The sequence below is a fragment of the Poecile atricapillus genome, chromosome 14 (assembly GCF_030490865.1).
Source record: "Poecile atricapillus isolate bPoeAtr1 chromosome 14, bPoeAtr1.hap1, whole genome shotgun sequence".
Classification (NCBI taxonomy): Eukaryota; Metazoa; Chordata; class Aves; order Passeriformes; family Paridae; genus Poecile; species Poecile atricapillus.
In genome coordinates, this window is record NC_081262.1 from 13,627,075 (window position 1) to 13,645,076 (window position 18,002).

Genomic DNA, 18,002 nt, shown 5'->3' on the forward strand with positions numbered 1-18,002 from the left:
CACCAGGGAGCAAAACCATGTGGGATGAGTCAGACAGAAAATGAGTTTATTTCCAGATGCTGCAGGGGAACTAATTTTGATTTAACAAGCAGGCAAGAGTGAGGTATCTTGAGTTTTTATTTCAATCCTACTCCACACGAAATAATATCCACTAGCGTTATCTTCCTTACATTTGTTTGTGTTTGACCCGATACTGTGTTAAATATAAAATACTGCTTGAACAAGGATGGATGGTGAAAACATGAGATGCTAAAAAGATCCCTCGAGCCCTCCTCCACAAACACCCTGAATGTTACGAGTCATTTAAAATTAGTATAAAATAGGAGGACAATCCAAGAACTTGCTCTGTGTCCCCCATGCTTTGCCAGGAGAGGATTTAGGAACAAGAGAAGAGGGGGAGCCTCTCAGTTACAGAGAAGCTCACTCTGCAAATCCGGGCTGAAGGCAGGGTGGCGATGTTCCCCACAGAGCCCGACCATCCATTCCTGCCCGGGCATCTCTCCTGCCCTGGATTTTCAGCAGGAGACTGAGATGAAGCCACCTCAGAAAGGTCCCTCTGGCACCTCCCTGTGCCTCGGGAGCCCTTGGGACAGATTTAGGGCCAAAAGACCACAATGGCAAAACAGTTTCTGAGATAAATCCCTTGGGATGAAGCCCACGGGCAAAACACATTGGTGGTCCCTGGGCATCCTCAGCTCCTGCCTGGGGACATTTGCCTGTGGCTGGGACTGCTGTTTGCATGGTCTGGCCCCAGGGTGGCTCCCCGTGGGATTTGGTGACAGAGAGGGAGCACAGCCAGGCACACTAAGCCGAGGTTGTCACCGTGCCCCGCGGTGGCTCTGGGAACCTACTCCCCCCAGACTCAGTGAAAATTGGAGCAGGTGTTTGTGAAGCTCTGGCTGCCCTCCAAGTGCTTCACAGGGTCCTCACACGAGCCCTGTGAGGTAGGTCAGGGTCTTTGCCCCCATTTTCCAGATGGGGAAACTGAGGCACAGAGAAGGGCAATGACTTGCCAGACAGAAAATATGGCATCTCCCATTCTGGGACTTCTGTATCCTGCTATTCCAACCCCAGATATGCTCCATCAACTGCTGGTTACTCACAGCTTGTCCTTCTCCACCTCTCCATCTGCAGGAGGTGGCAGGGCCAGGGCTGGGCAGAGGCAGCAGCAGAGTCTGGGCTCACACCAGCTCGTGCACCCCCACCCCTAAGACCACCCATCACCCCGAGGGCAGCCCCAGCCCAAAGGCTGCTTTGGGGTGCCCTGGGCACTGACCCCCAGCAGCCTCAAGTCAGGCTGGGGTGCTGGGTACAGCTCCCAGAGCCTTTTACAGGAACCTTCTGCCCATGGAAGTGAAAACCCTCCGGATATTTTTGCCATCCTGGCAACCACAGGCAGCACATCAGGAGGGGAGTGAGTATCCAGATGCTTCCTCTTTGGTAATTTGCTGCAAAATGGCACAGCCCTGGAGAGCCAGTCCTGGGGTGCCACAGGCTGGGGGCCCTAAGCTCTGCCCAGCTCCCTGGAATGCTGCTGGAGAAACAGAAGATGTGGGATGGTGGCCATAGATCTCCTTCACTTGCCACATCAAGCCAGAGGCTGTGATTAATCAAAGGCCAAAAAGAGGTGATTGATTCTTTTGGGGGCTGATGGGGAAGGTGCAGGCACAGCCCAGCACGCACCACACCCTCCTTGGCTCCAGCAGCTCTGTCAGGGTGTTTGGGGAGCAGCATCAGGTGTGGTTTTCCCATTCTGCTGGATGGATGTTCCATGTCTCATTGGCCTGTGGCCATGGTTAGGCATTTTAAAACTGAGCATCACTAGGATCTCTCTGTCCCAGCTCACATCCAGGCTTCCTGTGGATGCATTCCTGCCCTGCAGCAATCCTGAAAATGCCAGAAATCTTTCCAAAAGTGGAATTAAATCAGATGAGCAGTAGGTTCATCAGCAAAATGGGAGCAGGGAAGGCAGCTCGCCCCGTGATCCCAGTCCAAGGAGGTTCACTTCCCTCCCTTGAAGAGAAAGGGATGAAATAGAGGGGCTGACCCCAGTCAGGGAGATGCCAGGAGCCAGGTCCCTGCTCTGCTCCCTGCTGAAGGCACACGTGCAGCAGGGCCTGGGAGCAGGGCTGTGCTCCAGGCTGCCACTGGCACCGAGGCTGGAGAGGAAAACCAGGGAGAAAATGTCCATGGGGGGATCCCAGGGATGTAGTGAGTTGTGCACTTAATATTGGCTTAGAGAAAGGGTTTCCCAGTGCTCAGGGACTGGGATGCCCTGGAAGAGATTCAAGTTTCAATCTCTTGTAAGGCTTGCTGAGTATGGACCATCCCCTCAAGGACTTGGGATGGAGCTGGCAGTGCTGACAGGACTTGGGATGATTTAGGAGCCAGTCCGGGTGGTGCAGGGATGTCACCACATCCCTCTCCACCACTGGGTCTCTCCCCTCATCCTGACTCCTCCAGTCCCCTCAGTGGCACACACTAAGGACTCCAGTAGCCAAAGCCAGGGTGTCATAGCCAGGGGCATGTGGGGCCAAGGTTCCCAGTCCCGTGGGATGCTCAAGAGCGGGTGAGTGAGCGAAGCTCCCAGCGAGTGGTCACTCCCCTATCACCTACAGCCCAGTCAGTCACTGTGTTCTGAAACCTTTGCCTAAAAAAATAAACAGTTCCCGAGGTTAAAAAAGAAAAGCATTTAAAATCAACCTCTGGGCTCTCCTGTCTGTGCGGGAAGGGCACCAGCGGCTGCTGTCCATGGGGTGAGGGGGCACTTTGGGGTGAGCCCACGGTGCAGGCTGTGTCCCCGCTGCCCTCCGTGTCCCCACGTGCCAGGTGGCACCAACAATGTCTTTAAGGCTTCTACCGGGAGGTTTTGGTGTCCAGAGCTCCGGGCCGGTAGAGGTACCTCCAGATGGCGTAGTAGTGGATGCCAGCTCCGATGGCCACGAAGAGGTGCCAGATGGCGTGGGCGAACGGGATGCGGCCGTCGCTTTTGAAGAACACCATGCCCAGGCAGTAGAAGAACCCACCGGCCACCAGCTCCAGGAGGCCATCCCTGTTGGGCTGGGAGCAGGGAACGCTCAGTGAGGCCAAGGGGCGTCTGCCCTCTCCCCACCACCCCGTTAAGAGCAGAAGGGTTGTCCAGCTGCAGCTCTGGACTTCTCTGCCTTCTGCTACCCCCTCCTCTCCAGCAAGACAGCAGGGACCCAGCAGGCCCAGGAGAAATGGAACTAGATGATCTTTAAGGTCCCTTCTGAACCAGACCATTCTATGATTCTGTGATCCTACAATTTCCAAACAATGGGGCCCAGGCAGGAGATCTGGGAGAGATGCAGGTGGTGCCTGCTGGGCACCCAAAGCACCTGTAAAACCAAGGTGAGCCACGGGGTACCAGGGATGGCTTTATCCCTCACACAGCCTGGAGACAAACTGTTCCAGGTTTCCAAATCCCTCCTGGGGTTTGTCCCTCACGCTGAGCTCGAGTGCTCCCCAGCAGGGGCTTACCATGGAGAGGATGACCAAGGCGGGGAAGAAGCCCATGATAACGTAGCACACCAGCTCCACCAGCTTGTACCTGCAGCAGACAGAGAGGCAGCTTGGGGCAGGGACACGGGGAGGTTGAGTTTTACACTCGCAATTTCCACAGCAGCGCTAGAGGGGAAGGGGTGGCGGTGCCATCACGGCAGGTCCCATGTCCTCATGTGTGGACTGGCTTGGGACCGGGCACTTGGGACTTCGGGGCGATGTCTGGGGCCTTTGGCTTTTTATTTGGTGCCACCACGTGGAGGAAGCACCTCACGGCAGCACATCCCTGCTCCGTGTCCCGGGTCCCACACAGCCACAAGCTCGGGGATGGCTGCAGGCACTCACCGCTCGTGGAAGAAGAAAACGTAGACGGTCCCGATGGATGCCATGATCCAGATGATCCAGCGCATGTGGGAGGCCCAGGGACCCAACTCCCTCAGGTTCAACCTGCAAGAACCAGGGCTGTGGTGAGACAGGACCCTGGGCTGGGCTCACCCCCTCACCCCCATGGCTGTCCCACCAAAGGGTCTTCCCAACTTGTAACTTCAGCTTCAGGAGGTTGGAATCTACAGAAGGTGAAGGTTTTGTGGAAAGAGGTTAAGGTACAGCCTCAAGAAGAAGCAAAGCCAGAGAGGGAAACTCTATTTACTGGAACCAGGATGATTTTTTCCCCTTCACTGGGGCCAGGTGAAGGCCCCCAGCAACTCACCAGGGAGCGTAGGACGCGGCGATGAAGAAGTAGATCACCATCCTGTCAAACATGTGTAGGCAGTGCTCCACAGTCCTGAAGGATGGACAGATGGGTCACAGCACTGGGGGCATCTGGACCCTCTCCCCCTTCCCAAGCCCTGAGCAATCTAGGACGATACCTGAGATGCCTCTTCTTCCAGGAGATGGTGTGGAAGATGGTGGAGACAATGAAGAGGCTGGACAAGCCACAGCCATAGATCCAGGCTGAGATGGTTTCCCACTGGTCATCAGAGAGGATGTAGAGGATGGAGCTGCCGAGGATGCTGGGCAGGATCCAGAACTGGAAGGGGAAGCAAACTCACTCTTGATTCTGCATTTCCATTGAGCAGCCTCCACTTTTCCTTTTAGGTGTTTCTTTAGCTTCTGGTCAAAGCTACCACCCGTAAGGGGCAGGCAGGGTCCCTCCCTGCGTGGTGCAGCTCCAAAATAGTTTGTCCAGAAGGTATGGAGGAGGAGGAAGGCACAAGGAGGATGATTGTCTCTGAGTCATCTCCCAGGACTCAGAGTGGGAACTGCCAGCTCCCAAAAGAAACCCTGATGGGGGGAGAGGTCCCTCCCACTGCAGCCCCATGGGCAGCTGTCACAGTTCTTGCTGTGAAACAATCCATTTTCAGGGAGCTTTTGAAATACCCCTGCCCCACCAAGCCCACAGCCAGCTTCCTCAGGGACACAGGGCCACGGAGGGTAAGAGCAAGAGAGATGCATATCAACTTCCCAGGGCAGGAGAAGGGAGAACATCCCAATTCTCAGGAGCACCTCTGCCTCATCACAGCCCTCAGACTCCCAGTGACTGCCCCAGGGCTGAACACAGACGTTTTTAGGTGTCCCTTGAGGTTCCTCAGTGGATCCCCAGAGAGATGAGCACCATCCTCCCTCACCCAGGGACAGGGCCAGGGACTCACAGCGTGGGTGGCACAGTTGGCTGCGTGCTCATATTCCGTGGGTTGGTACCTGCAGTTGGACGGGACACGGTGATTCATGAACCTGCAGCGAGAAGCGGGGAGAGAAACACACTCAGGGGACAGGGATGGAGCAAAACCCTTCTGGAGGGGTCTGCACAGGCCCACCCCCCACCTGCAGCCCTACCATGGCTCAGCTTTGCTCCAGCTGCCCTGCAGAAGTGCCACCAGAGCACAGCGTGTCCATCTGGCTGTCCCCAAGTACCAGGTCCCCAGGTCTTGCTCAGCCATGGCTCAGGCTCAAGCAGCTCCTGGGAGAGCAGAAGGCAGGAGCCAGCTCTACCAGTTGCTGTGGGCAGAGGTGGGAAGAGCCCCAGCAACAAGGGTATCCCTGCAATGCCTTTGGTTTCTGGGTACCACCTGCATCCACCCCCAGGGCTGCACATCCCAACACAGATTGCTGTGAGGGAAAGCTTACTGCCCTCCCTTGGAAGCCTGCATCTTTATTTCTGTTTCTCTTAGTCTTAGGAGACATCAGCTTGCTCTTGGCGTTCACAGGAATGTATTGATTTCCCCTGCTGGGCCAACACACAGAGATAAAAAATAGTGTCACTCCATTGCTGGGTATGTAACAACAAATTAAATGTGCATCCGGGACAAGAGCTCTGAGCAGAGCCTCCTTCACCACCCTCTTCTAGCAGGAGACAGCAGTGGAGGCTTGGCAAAGGGAATGAGAAACAGGGAAATGGAGAGGGTCCCTTCTCTGGTCCTGAGAATCAGGGTTTTTAAGACTTTCCCTGTTGTGGCTCAGGTCAGGACAGCCGAGCTGAGTGGGGCTGCTCAGCAGGACCTGGGCTAATTGCTTTGTGACCCTGTTTGCCCCCAGCTCCAGCACCATCTGCAGTGTTTCACAGCTGAGTTGAGCCCAGCAAAGGGGCTCAGGGGCTGGCACGACCTTGCTGCTGGGCACAGGGGGATGCCTCGGTCTGGGATGCTCGGAAAGGCTGGAAAAGTCCCCTCTCCCTGTCCCCAAGCCACCCACGCCTGTGTGGACTCCTCTGCCACCTCTCTCCTGCTTGGCCCCACTCCCTGAGCCACTGCCTGTTAAAACTGAGCCAGGGTGGGTTAAATAGCTCAAATGACAAGGATTTGGCGTGGGGGGAATTGTGCAGCCACAACAGGGTGAGGAGCACCCAGCAGGTGTCAGTGACAGCCCACAGAGGGGCCATGTCCCCTGCCCTGCCATGCCTCCTGCCAGACCCTGGCACTGTGGGGAGATTCATGGTCCTCATCACCAAAAAATGTCTGCAATTTACAGGGGGAATGCAGGCCCCAAGCCCCCACTGCTCTGCTCACCAAGGACTCACACAGGGTAAATTTGGGCTCAGCAGGGCTGGGAAGAAGCTGGGCATCCCTGGGGACGTGGTTGTGCCCAGAGCACTGTCACCTCCACCCCAGGGACACCAGGGATGCCTTCCCCATGCCACTAGTGCAGCCACGAGGCCTGGCAGGGCTGCCTGTGCTGGAGCCATGTCCCCCTGGCAGGAGGATGGAGCTGTCCCCAGCGTTGCCAGGAGACTGTCCCCAGCTCCCCTTCACTGTCTGCTTCCCTTTATTTTCCCTTGTAATAATAAGAAGGAGGGGGGGAAGAAGGGGAGGCCAGACGTCCACGTGACGTCACAGTTGCTGAGGAAACACATTCAAGGCCTTTTCCTTGAATTTATTGATTTTAACAAAGCCTGCTCCATCTCCCCTCTGCTCTGGCTGGTGCTGATCAGAGCAGCAACATAGAACCAATTCCACAGCCCTCTCCCCAGGGCTGGGGAGCACCCAGACCCTTTGGGAAGGTGTCCCTGGGGTGCAAATATCCAAATAGAAGCTGGGAAGGACCACCCAAGCCATCCCCATGTAATGAGGTTGAGGAGCATTTATGTTCCTGAAGTCCACAAACTCCTGCTTTTCCCAGAGGGACAGTAGCTTTGAGGAGGAACATTTTTTTTACCTATGGAGAGATTGCTCTTATTTTCCTGCCCTGCTTTCTAGTAAGCATCATCCTGTGGATGGTGGGAAATGGAACATCACAGATGTGGGACCTGGCTGCACCGTGCTGGGTAAACCTGAGCCCTGCTTTTGAGACCTGCATTGTGTTTTGGGGCTAATTTGGCACATTTCTGTGGTCCTCTGTGCTCTGTAGAAATGGGATCAGCTGGTGTTTGCACATCTCCTGGCAAAGCAGGATAAATCCCTGGCTGCACCTTATTTCCCAGGGGTACAGAGGCCATTTCCTCTCCTACCCTCCTGGGATTTTATGGCCCAGCTCGTGTCATCCCTGCTCCCGCTGGCGTGGCTGTAGGGCAGGGCACTGCAGCATCCCCATCCTGCAGACACCAGTGTGCAGAACCAGCCTCAAAGCACAGCTCCAGCCTGGACAGACAGATGGACACACTTGGAAAGAGCACTTGTGATTCTTGGGTCCAGCAAGCCACGAGCAGGTGTGTACACACCACTGGGTGCTCCAGCAGAGCTCAGCAGGTGTTCCAGGATGGCAAAGTCCAAGAGACACAGAGAAGCCCACAGAGAGCTGAGCAGCAGGAACAGGAGCATGTTCATTTCCAGGGATGGGGTGTGGGAAGCAGGGAGCCAAAGGGTTCCCGGGCACCTTCTCCTCCCGGTGCTGCTCCTGGCAGACTCCCTACAACTGCCTGTACGAAGAGGGGAGGCTGCTGAGGGTCTGACCAGGGGTTATTCACAGCAGCCCCAGGGTTTTTGCCTGCCCTGCTTGTGCCTGCTTTCCCCTGGCCCCTTTCCCAGGGAGGGAGCCTGAAAAGGGCCAGTACAGCAGGCTCTGGCCAGGGAAACAAAGAGCCCCTTGTCCTTGGGCACCGGGGCAAAATACAGAGCTGGCTTCCCAGGCCTGTTCCTTTCTCCTGCTCTTTCTCCCACTCTGTTGGGTTGGGGTTTTTGTAATACAGCTTTAGGGGTTTTTACTGGGTTTTTAAAAGACTTCTATCCAAGAACAAAATTCCAGCCTCAAAAATCATGCAGATCTGCGTGGCTCTTGTTTTTGCCGGGATGGAAAGAAGGTAAGAAAGGGATACAGTTAAATTATTGCTCAGGAGAGCTCACGTGGGACCATCTGAGCTCTCCTGAGGGCACCAAGAGAACCTGAACCAGTCACTCCATGCTCACCAAGCAGAGCCACAGGACACTTGCAGGAAAGCTGTCCCTGCACACGTGAGGAATGGCCCCGAAGGAGACCCAAGCCAGGCTGCAATTTGGGACAGATGGGGTTCAGCCCTGCCTTTTGACCCAACTCCCTGGTTGGCCTCTGCCATATCTCTTCATGTCCCTCTCAGTCCCCTTTCCCCTCTCTCCAAGTGAGGATAACAATTTTGACATCCTTTGGGCAAGCCAGTGGGTGGATAATGTGAGGAGGGTGTAAAATCACCATTAAGGTGTGGATGGGGAGGTGTGAGCTGGGCTTCTGCCCTTGGAAAGAGCTGGCCCAACACCTGCCCTCCCCAGCCCTGCCATAAATCAGGCTGTGCATGTGTTTGTGCACTGTAGGCTGGGTGCCAAGGGGACAAAAGAGCAGTCAGCAAGCCCAAGGTTATCCAAGGTGATACAGATCTTCCCAGAGCAGCTCACCTCAACAGGTTTCACCTGAAAATGGCTTATAAAAGGGCTGGGCTTGCTCAGGAGTTGGCCTAATGCCTGTGGAGATGGATTTGTTGTGCATCTACCCTCCTGCCCAAGGACAAGGGCTTTTCCAAAGTGTGTTCCCTGCTGGGAAGTTCCTGGGATCTGGCTGCAAGGTGAGATTATTTCTCCTTCCTCTTGTGACTGGATGTCACAGCTGCTTCTAAAGCAACAGAGGAAGATCCTGGTGGTGGTCAGAGAGGAAGGCTTGAGGCTTTTCTGGATCAGCAGTGGTGAGTGATAAGTCCTGCTGGGGCTGTCCCTTGGTAGAACGAGTGTTGTGATGCCTGAGGTGTCAGTGATGGAGCAGATGAGTCCCTGCAGGGCAGACTGGCCTCTGACTCTTCAGTGCATGGCCTGGCTTTGCTCTGACAGCCCCGAGGCTGCACACCCAGCACAGGTGTCAGGGCTTGGTCCTGGGCTCGTGCTCACGTGGGAGCTGCTGTGGTGGCATCCCCGTAAGCTGGGGCTTGGCAAGTGCTCTGCCTCTGATCCGGACTCTGCTCACGCTCCAGCTGCATCCCTGGTAAGAGGCTTCAATGCCCTGAGCTGCTCTGTGGTTTGTAATTAGCTGGGTCCTGGGGAGCGGTGTGTGCTGGCGTGGAGCCTGGCTGCTGTTTGTGTACAGCACACCATCACAGGGCTCAGACCACGAGGAAACACCCATGGCCCACCTTGAGCCCAGGAGATCCCCCAGACTTTACTGCTTTATCCAGCCCAGGAGTGCTTGCAAAATCCCTCTTTTCCTTCCTGCCCATTGACGTGGGAATCCTGCCCATTTGCCATGGGAGGCAGGAACACCGAGGCTGCCCAGCCCTGCCATCTGCAGAGCCACCCACGCTGCACGTGCGTGGCACCCACTGGGAGCTGAAACCTCCCTTCCATGCCCATTGCTCAGTGCCTGCACGCTCCCACGCCTGGCAAAGCTGAGCTGTGCCTGCTGGAAGCTTGGGGGTCAGCTCCTGGGCCAGGGGAGATGGGGCAGACCTGTCCATGAGCCCCTCTTGTGACTCCAGCCCATCCCCTGGGAGAGGGGCAGGACAACTCAGTGTTTTCCTTTGTCACACTTCCTAGCCCAAGGAGCTGGCAGGGAGCAGGAAATGGAAGGTATTTTATCTAAGCCAGCATTTTCCTATCTTTCTTGTGGGTAAATTAGCAGATTACCAGATTTCTGGAGTAACCCACCCAGATCCCCCTGGTGCAAGCCTTGCTTTCCCTGTTTCAAAACAGGGCAGCAGATCAAATTGTCACCTATCACCTCATTCCTCCCATCCCAGTTTTGTTCATTCCCATCACCTCATTCCTCCCATCCCAGTTTTGCTCATTCCCAGCACCATGACGTGTGTGAGCACCCTGGGCTGGCTGCAGACCATCCCTGCCCTGCACAGCCTGCATGCCCTGAGAAACAATGAGCAAGTGCTGACTGAGAGATGCTCCCAGACAGGGACCGTGCACTCAGCCAGGTCCGTGTTGTACCTGGCTCTGAGCCACAGGCACAGATGTCCCCTGAGAAGGGACAGAGGAGGCAACCCCCTGACACATCCTGCTGCCTCAGAGGGTGCAGGAGGGAATATGCTGCTCTTCCCCTGAACACACCAAGGGCATACACAATTCCTTTCTTGCTCCTCAGCCTAGCAGGGACAAGCACAGGAGGCTCCAAGCCATGCTGGATGCAGGCATTGACCATTTCTGCACCCACAAGAGCCCATATACACCCAGCAGGGCTTGGCTGGTGGTGGAAACTCAGCAATAATTCCCAACAGGGTGCTAATTGTCCATATTCCCACCCTGTGGGCAGGGATATTTCTTCTTCCCCCCAGCTCTCTATGTAGATGGTATCTCTAACTCTTCCAAGGCGATTCATGACCCTGCAACCACAGCAGAGCTGTTTGTTTATGCACAACAGATGGGATTGGTGAGTGTTTCCCAAATTACTTTCTGAGCTGGGACTTCTTGTTTCATTTGGTACTCATGAGACATCCAACAACAGCTGATTAGTCACAAAATGACTCTGATGTCCCAGGTGTTTTGTGACTGTTGGAAGGACTGTTTCCAGAACTGCAAACCCTCTATTATTCATTAATTTCTTGTTCAGAAAGTCATTGTGCATGTTCCTTGCTGCCTTGCCTTGAGCAAGGAGTTAGTGGGATAAATCCTGAGCTGGCTCTGCCTATTTAACTGCAACAGCCCAAGGTGGGCAGGAGTGAGTGTGACCACTGGATCCTGTGCCTGCTGGCAGTAGATTTGGATGGTTTGAGGGCTGGAGCTTCCCCAGCCTCTGACCCTGGTTGTCACTGTGAAATACACGAGCGGGTGACCGTGTCCCAGGTTCATAAAATCTCCCCACAGCATGGCCTGAGAGACACAGCCAGGCTTTCATTTGGATTCTGCTTCCAAATTCCAGGGGCTGCTCAAGTACAAATCATATCTGTAAATTATTCAGCAAATGCCTCTGGACAGCGAAGGCACAGAAGGAAAATCATGTACTTCACCAGCCAAGCATGCAGATAGTAAGATTCCCATTAGTATTACTTACAACAGAGAGCAGGGCTGTGTCTAATGCTGCTGTGCCAGCCAGTGCTGCTCAGCACAGACAGGAGGCAGCTCCTTGCCCTGACCTGATGATCTCTTTCTGCATAAAATCCTTTGCTCAGCAGCAGCAAACTTGGGCTGTAAACTCGAACAGGAGCACAGAGTTGACTCCAAATTCTCCTGAAGGTCAGCACTGCTTGGCTCAACTCAGTGGTATCTGACTCATCCACCAGGAACACAACACTGTGGTATCGTGTTATCATGAGAGGTTGCAGAGATATCACAGAGAGCCCAGCAGGCCCTGGACTCCCACTGCATGAAAATGTTGAGTTTGTCACACCTGGAGAGACCTGATCTGTGTTTGGCCACATTTCTTCTGCCTTTCTCAGACCCAGCCCTGAGCATCCATCCCCTGGCAGCAGCATCTCTGGGGACTCAACAAAACTCCTCGTGCAGCTGCAGCCAGGCACCCCTCAGGAGGGGAGGACTGGAATAAGATGTGCTCTTTTCCCTTCCTTTCTTTGGGAGTTGTACTTGTTGGCATGGCTTTGTCTCACTGGGGAGCTGGGGGTGTGGGAAGGGAGGAGGAGGAGGGAGGCGAGCCCAGGAGCAGTCCTGGCAGAGCCCCATTTCTCACAGCCACTGACCTGCTGTGCTGGAGAGTGGCTTGAATTTCCCATGGGATGTGTTGGCTGCTACCTCGTGAAGCTGGACACAGCAAACTGTGCCAAAGAATCACATCAGGCTGATATCCAACACCAGCTGAAGGAGGGGAAAGATCATGTGCTTCCCAGGCAGACAAGAGACCATCCCTCACCCAAAAGCACAAGGCATGGGGCTTGGTTTTCCCATTTATGCACATCTTCAGTGTGGTGGCCCCCACCTGAGCCTGTCCTCAATGCCTGGCTCCACTTATGCACCCTGAGCTACATGGGGTAACTCCTGGTGCCATTTTCAGAGGGTATCTCAGTCAACCTGGCTCCACAAAGCAACCAGCATGGAACTGGTTGGTAACATCAGCTGATCCCGGTTTTCCCAGGTATTTTGGGGGCCTCCCCATCTCTTGGAGCAGTGCCTTTTGCATCGGGGGGTTCTGTCTGCCCAGCTGGGGACAGACAGGTCTTGATGGGGCTGGTGCCTGCAAGGTGAGCAGCCCCTGCCCCTCGAGGAGCTTCAGGCTGTGGTATCAACACTGAAAGCATTTCCCCTCTCACTGCTTCATCCCACGTGGGCTGTGGGGAAAGCAGAGCTCTTGGGAAGCATCTTGGAGTGTGTGGAAGCAGGCGAGGGCTGCTCACGTTTTCATGGCAAAGCAATGGGGAACAGGTCTCCCCAATGTGGTTTCCTTGTGTTTGGGGTCTGAGCACCCCAACATTTCCTATTTCTGCTGGTTCTCCTCTTCCTATCTTGGCCAGAGATGGTGGAATTGTTGATGAATGTCTCCTTGCTCAATAATTGCAGGTGCAGGGAGAAACAAGGAAGGTCTTCACAGCTGCCTTTCCCCAAATTCAGAGGATTTGGGTTTAAGCAAGCGTACAGTTCAGACTTCCATCCCCTCATGCTGGTGAGGAGGTGACAATGATTGCATTGCAGGCACAGGGAGGTGAGGACAAGCCTGGACCATGCACCCACAGAGATCCCCCCAGAGGCCCCTGCTCCTGGGCTGAGACATTAATGTGGATTTTCCCGTCTGCTCTTCTTTGTGTTACTCCATGCAGGGCAAGCCAAACAAACACAGCAAGGTTTGGAGCCTTTTACATGAACAAATCAAAGGAGCTGCTATCAGTTTGTGAGGATGATTCAGTGCCCTGCAGCTCCCAGCAAAACCCTCTCCACTGCTGCTCCAGAGATGCTGAAGCTGGCCGGATACAGCAGCTCCCTGATTAATCATGTTTCCTTCCAATTACAGCTCTGGATGGCCAAAGTCTGGGAAGCATTCAGTGTCCCCACAGGGAGATACTCAGCCCCATGGCAGCTACGTGGGCAGGAAGGACCAGACCATGTTTGAGTTAAAACTGGGCCAAAATAGGGTCAAAGCTGGTGGTGAGGTGCGAGGAGGGTTTGGTTACCAGGTCAGTGTAACCTGACCAATGAGCCTGGTGATAAAGCTGCAGTTTGGTCTGATCCCTTGGTCTGGGAGGGACCCAACACTGTTTTGGTGAGTTGGGAGGAAGGGTAGAGGGGGAGTGCAGGATTAAGCAGGAGGAATCACATCAGCTCACATTTTGTGCTGTGCTGGTGTCCTGGTTAAACCCAGCCTGTTGGGCAGGAGATGGATATTGCTGGTCAGGGTGCAGGTTGTGAGTGACAGGGAAAACCTTGCAGCTTTGAAACCTTGTGCTTTGAAACTCCATTTCTCCGTGGTGTCAGTGATGGCAGAGCCTCCTGGGCCCCACAGCAGAGCAGAAACCACCGAGTTTCTCATTTATAACCATTTAGTGCTCAAATGGTGCCTTGCACCCTGCTCCTCCCTTTGCTTCCTTCCCCTCTGCACCTCCAAAACCCAGCCAGGAGGGATTTGGAGACAGCCTAGTGACCCTCCAGCCCTGAGTTTTCTCCTGGCAGTTCACAGAACGTTCCCGCATTGATCACTGCTTTTCATCTCTTTGTTCTCACACAACAGGTCTTTCACCACCACACTGTTTTATTTATTCCTTTTGGTGGATGTATCAATGGCCAAGTTCCTCCCTTCTTGGTCCTCACTCAAAATTAGATAAAATGACATGAAAAAAAAAAAAAAGTTAAGCCTGTTCCAGGCTTTTCCATCACAAGGAAAACTTTGATATTTTTTGTTTTTTCAAGGAACACCATAAGCAAGGCCACATTCTCTGAAAAGATGTTGCAAGATGGAATCACAGAATTGTTAAGGTTGGACAAGACCTCTAAGATGGAGTCAGACCATTAGCCCAGCACTGCCATGTTCACCCCTAAACCACATCCCCAGGTGCCACATCCACATGGTTTTTGAAAACTTCCAGGGATAGTGATTCAGCCACTTTTCTAGGCAGCCTGTTTTAATCTTTCTTAATATCCAATCTAAACTCAAGCTGGTGTAGCTTGATCCCATTTTGTCTTATCCTGTCCCTTGCTCCCTGGGAGCAGAGCCTGACCCCCACCTGGCTTCACCCTCCTGTCAGGGAGTTGTGGTCAGTGAGAAGGTCTCCCCTGAGCTTCCTTTTCTCCAAGCTGAGCCCCCCAAAGCTTCCTCAGCTGCTCCTTATCAGGCTTGTGCTCCATTATCCTTCTCTGGACCTGTTCCAGCATTCCAACATCTTTCCTGTAGTGCAAACCGAACACAGGATTTGAGCTGCTTCTGCTGCCATGAAGGACACGTGCCACCGTGAGTCCCCTGGCTTCTGCTTGCCCCAATTCCCACCTCAGAGCTCAGCTGAAAGAGCATCCCTGGCACAAAGGAAGAAGCAGCTTTAGGGTTTCTTTTGGGATATTCCCCAGCAGAGCATTTCCATGGAGAGCAGAGCTGGTGTGCACAGAGTGCGGGGGGGACGGGGATTATCCCACTGTTATTTTTGAGCACTGGGCTAAGAGGATCTCTGCGATGATACAGGAAGCCCTGGGTTAGCATCACGTGCTGGGGACTTTCTTGGGGTGAAATCCAAGGGAGCACCCATCTCCTGCTGCTCCCCTTCCAGCCCTGGCACACAGTGAGAGCTGGAGGATTCCCTGTGGATCTGCCCCTTCCCGTGCCCCACAGCCCCTGCCTCGCATGTGGGCACCGTCCCTGCACGGCTCCCTGTACTGCCTCATCCCATTTAACAATCTGTCTCCAGAAAGGACCACAGCAAGGCTGGAGCTGGTTCAGGATAAATCAAGCAACAGGTTGGCAGGTGGGTTCTGCTGGGGGAGCCTGGTGTCAGTGGAGCAGCCCCTGATCTTCTGCCCAGCTCCCAAAGAGCCTCTGCACCCCTGCCATGGGGTAAAGGTATGGTTTTCCTCCTGCTCTGGGGGGTACAGAGCTTTGCTCAGCTCCATTTCCCCCAGCTCTGTCCTTTGTATGCCAGCTGAGAGGTGGGGGGGAAAGTCTTGAATTCTCCATTTTTCACAAGGTTTTGTACCAGGCACATTGTGCAGATCTGCTGGGTTCCTCCTGCCTCTCCCCCAAGCAAAGCTTATCAGGAGGCAGCTACAGCATCAAAACGGTCTTTGAGCAAGTGGCCATGTTTCAGGCAGGTTTTTGGAGATGCAAGCATGGATTTTCCCCATGGGACACCTGGAAGGAAAGGAGCTGATGGCTGGAGGGGGTCGGAGGATGGTCTCCTTTCCTTACCCAGCCCAGACAAACACCCCTCACACATCATCCCGCCTGCAGCAGGCGAGAAACACTGTCACAAGTTCTTTTCACACAAGTTTTTCTCTGCTATCTGCCCCTGACAGGACCACTGGGAATCTGGAAGTGTCAGCACAGAGCTCAGTGCCCGCAGGAGCTGTGCCAGCTCCGTGGGACCCTACACAGGCAGTAAAACATCCCCAGCCCAGTCCCAGGGAGCTGGGAGCGTGTCCTCGGTGCAAAGCTGAGCACCCCCAGCAGCTCCCTGGTCCCCATCTGTGCAGCACCCGGTGCCATCGGACCCATCCCGGCCACCCGGGGGACAGCGGGCTGCCGGCAGATGCTGTCCCCGTGTCACCTGCCAGCTCCCTGCTAAAGGCCACATCTGATCCCGCAGCAGCGCGTGTGGCCAAGTGCCCTCTGACCTGTGCTCAGCAATCCTCAGGTTTCCCCCTGCACAGGTAACGCCGCGAGGTTTCCTGCTACACCTGAGCTGTTAAAACAAGTCCTAGCTGCTGCTGGGAAACCTCCCTGGGGATTTCATGGAGGGGAGAGAAGGATCCAGCACCGGTGCATCCCATGGGAGCCCTGTTGAGCCTGCGGGTCCGGGCTGGGAGAGCCACCCCGAGGGGGTTTCACCTGCCTGCAGCGGGACCCCGGAGCTCAATGATCCCTCCAAGGGGGGTTCGGAGCCAGCGCCAGGGTCTGTTCCCTCGGGAAGGCAGGATCCTGCTCCCCCGGCAGCGGGAGAGCGGCAGTGAAGTTAGACCCAGCGAAAAGCAGCGAAAGGCTCCCAAGGATGCTGAGAATCCTTTAGGGATGCAGGAAAGCAGGTAGCCGAAAGCCCAGCCCGCACTTGCCCTGTGCTTTGAGGCGCTCAGCAGCTTTCGAAGATCCTTTCGGGCTCCATCCCAGCGGAGCCGAGCCCGGGGAGGGTTTGGGGCTGTCCGGGGGCTCGGTGAGCCCCGGGGGTCGGGGACGGCCGCACGGACGGGTTTACCTGGCGTAGCGCGTCTTCTGGAAATCCAGGAGCCGGGACACGAACATCGCGGCGGTGCCATGGGGGTCCCGGGGGGCGGCGGCTGCTCAGCCCCGGGGCGGGGGGAAAACGCCGCCCGGGGGAGCGGCAGCAACTCGGCGAGCTCCGGCGGGCGAGGAGGAGAAAGGGCAGGCGGTCCAGCCCAGCCGGGCACAGCCCAGCCCGGCCCCGGCCCCCTCCCGCCCCCTCGGCTGCTCGGGAGAAGCGACACCGGGAAAACAAAGGCGACCTCCGGGAGAGGGGAGCCAGCCCCGCTGCCGCCCTCAGATGTGCAACGAGGAGGAGGAGGAGGAGGAAGAGAAGGAGGAAAAAAAGAAAGGGGGGTACGGGGGGAATCCCTTCCAACTCTTGCCGGCCACAGCAACCTGCGCGATCTCCCTCCGCCCCCCGGCAGCTTTAAGCACAGCTAAAAATATCCCCCACCCTCCCCGCTGCCACCCCCGGGGGATCAAATAGCAGCAGATTTGAATTGAAAATGTGATTAAAGCATCGGGGAGGGGGAGAGCGCCGAGTGCCGGCAGTCGGCCCGCTTCCCCTGGTACCCACCTGCTCCCCACGGCCCCACTGCCCACCACAGGGTCCCCCCGAGGGTCCTCGGAGCATCTCCGCCCACCCCGGGCAGCGCTATCCCCAAGGAGCTGGTTTGTTTGGCTTTGCTTATATTTATTTGGCTTTAATGATTTTTTTTTTCCCCTATTCTTTTCCAGGGGCCCCAGCTCGGGTGGGTGGCTCTGTCTCAGCCCCATCGCTGAGTGGTGCCACTGGATGGGGGCACAACTCCAGCACCCCAGCATCCCTCTTGGCTCAGGAGAAGGGGGGTAAAGCAGCACGACAGCAAGGCAAGGATTAAGGACCCCAAAATCAGCCCATCTCCACCCTAAAGCCTGCACCTCTCCCTCCTGTACATCCCTCAGGTAGGGTCCCACAGGAGGTGACATCCCGAGGTGCATCTGAGATTGGGCAGCTCAGAGAAGGGACACAAGAGGTGGTGGGGGCTTGTCTGGGGACAGATGGGCATCATCCTTGCCCTTGCTGTGCCAGGGGCTGCAGGCACCCTCAGGCCAGCAGCCGAGGGACAAGAAAGGAGAGGTGGGCAACAACCGGAGGAGCAGAGTCTTGCTCACCCCAACACCACCTCTCCTTGCTGAAGCCGTGGTGATGCTGAAGGTGGAACAGCTGAGGACATCTTGACGGGAAGGGTTGTGCTCGTACAGCCGTTTCCATGGGAAATCGAGCACACGTACGTCTTCCAAAAGCCAAAGCAGACAAAAAAGGA

At 55.4% G+C, this 18,002-nt stretch overlaps 1 protein-coding gene across 1 annotated transcript; it reads right to left on the minus strand.

Annotated features, from left to right (window-relative positions):
* Nucleotides 1-2,091: 2,091 nt before the first annotated feature.
* Nucleotides 2,092-17,108, minus strand: MMD2 (monocyte to macrophage differentiation associated 2). Its single transcript, XM_058849268.1, has 7 exons — nt 16,688-17,108; nt 5,175-5,256; nt 4,392-4,552; nt 4,232-4,306; nt 3,868-3,969; nt 3,502-3,571; nt 2,092-3,060 (listed from the first exon to the last, which is right to left on the minus strand). Exons 1-7 carry the CDS (start codon nt 16,732-16,734, stop codon nt 2,857-2,859), a joined length of 741 nt encoding a protein of 246 aa, XP_058705251.1. The 5' UTR covers nt 16,735-17,108; the 3' UTR covers nt 2,092-2,856.
* Between the last annotated feature and the right edge of the window lie 894 nt (nt 17,109-18,002).

What these genes read in the sequence shown, in the direction of transcription:
- MMD2 (XM_058849268.1), bottom strand. Translation starts at nt 16,734, where the DNA reads ATGTTCGTGTCCCGGCTCCTGGATTTCCAGAAGACGCGCTACGCCAG. An exon ending in CCAACTGTGCCACCCACGCT is followed by an intron (nt 4,553 to 5,174) that starts GTGAGTCCCTGG and finishes TTCCCCTTCCAG; the next exon opens with TTCTGGATCCTGCCCAGCAT. An exon ending in TGGAAGAAGAGGCATCTCAG is followed by an intron (nt 4,307 to 4,391) that starts GTATCGTCCTAG and finishes TCCATCCTTCAG; the next exon opens with GACTGTGGAGCACTGCCTAC.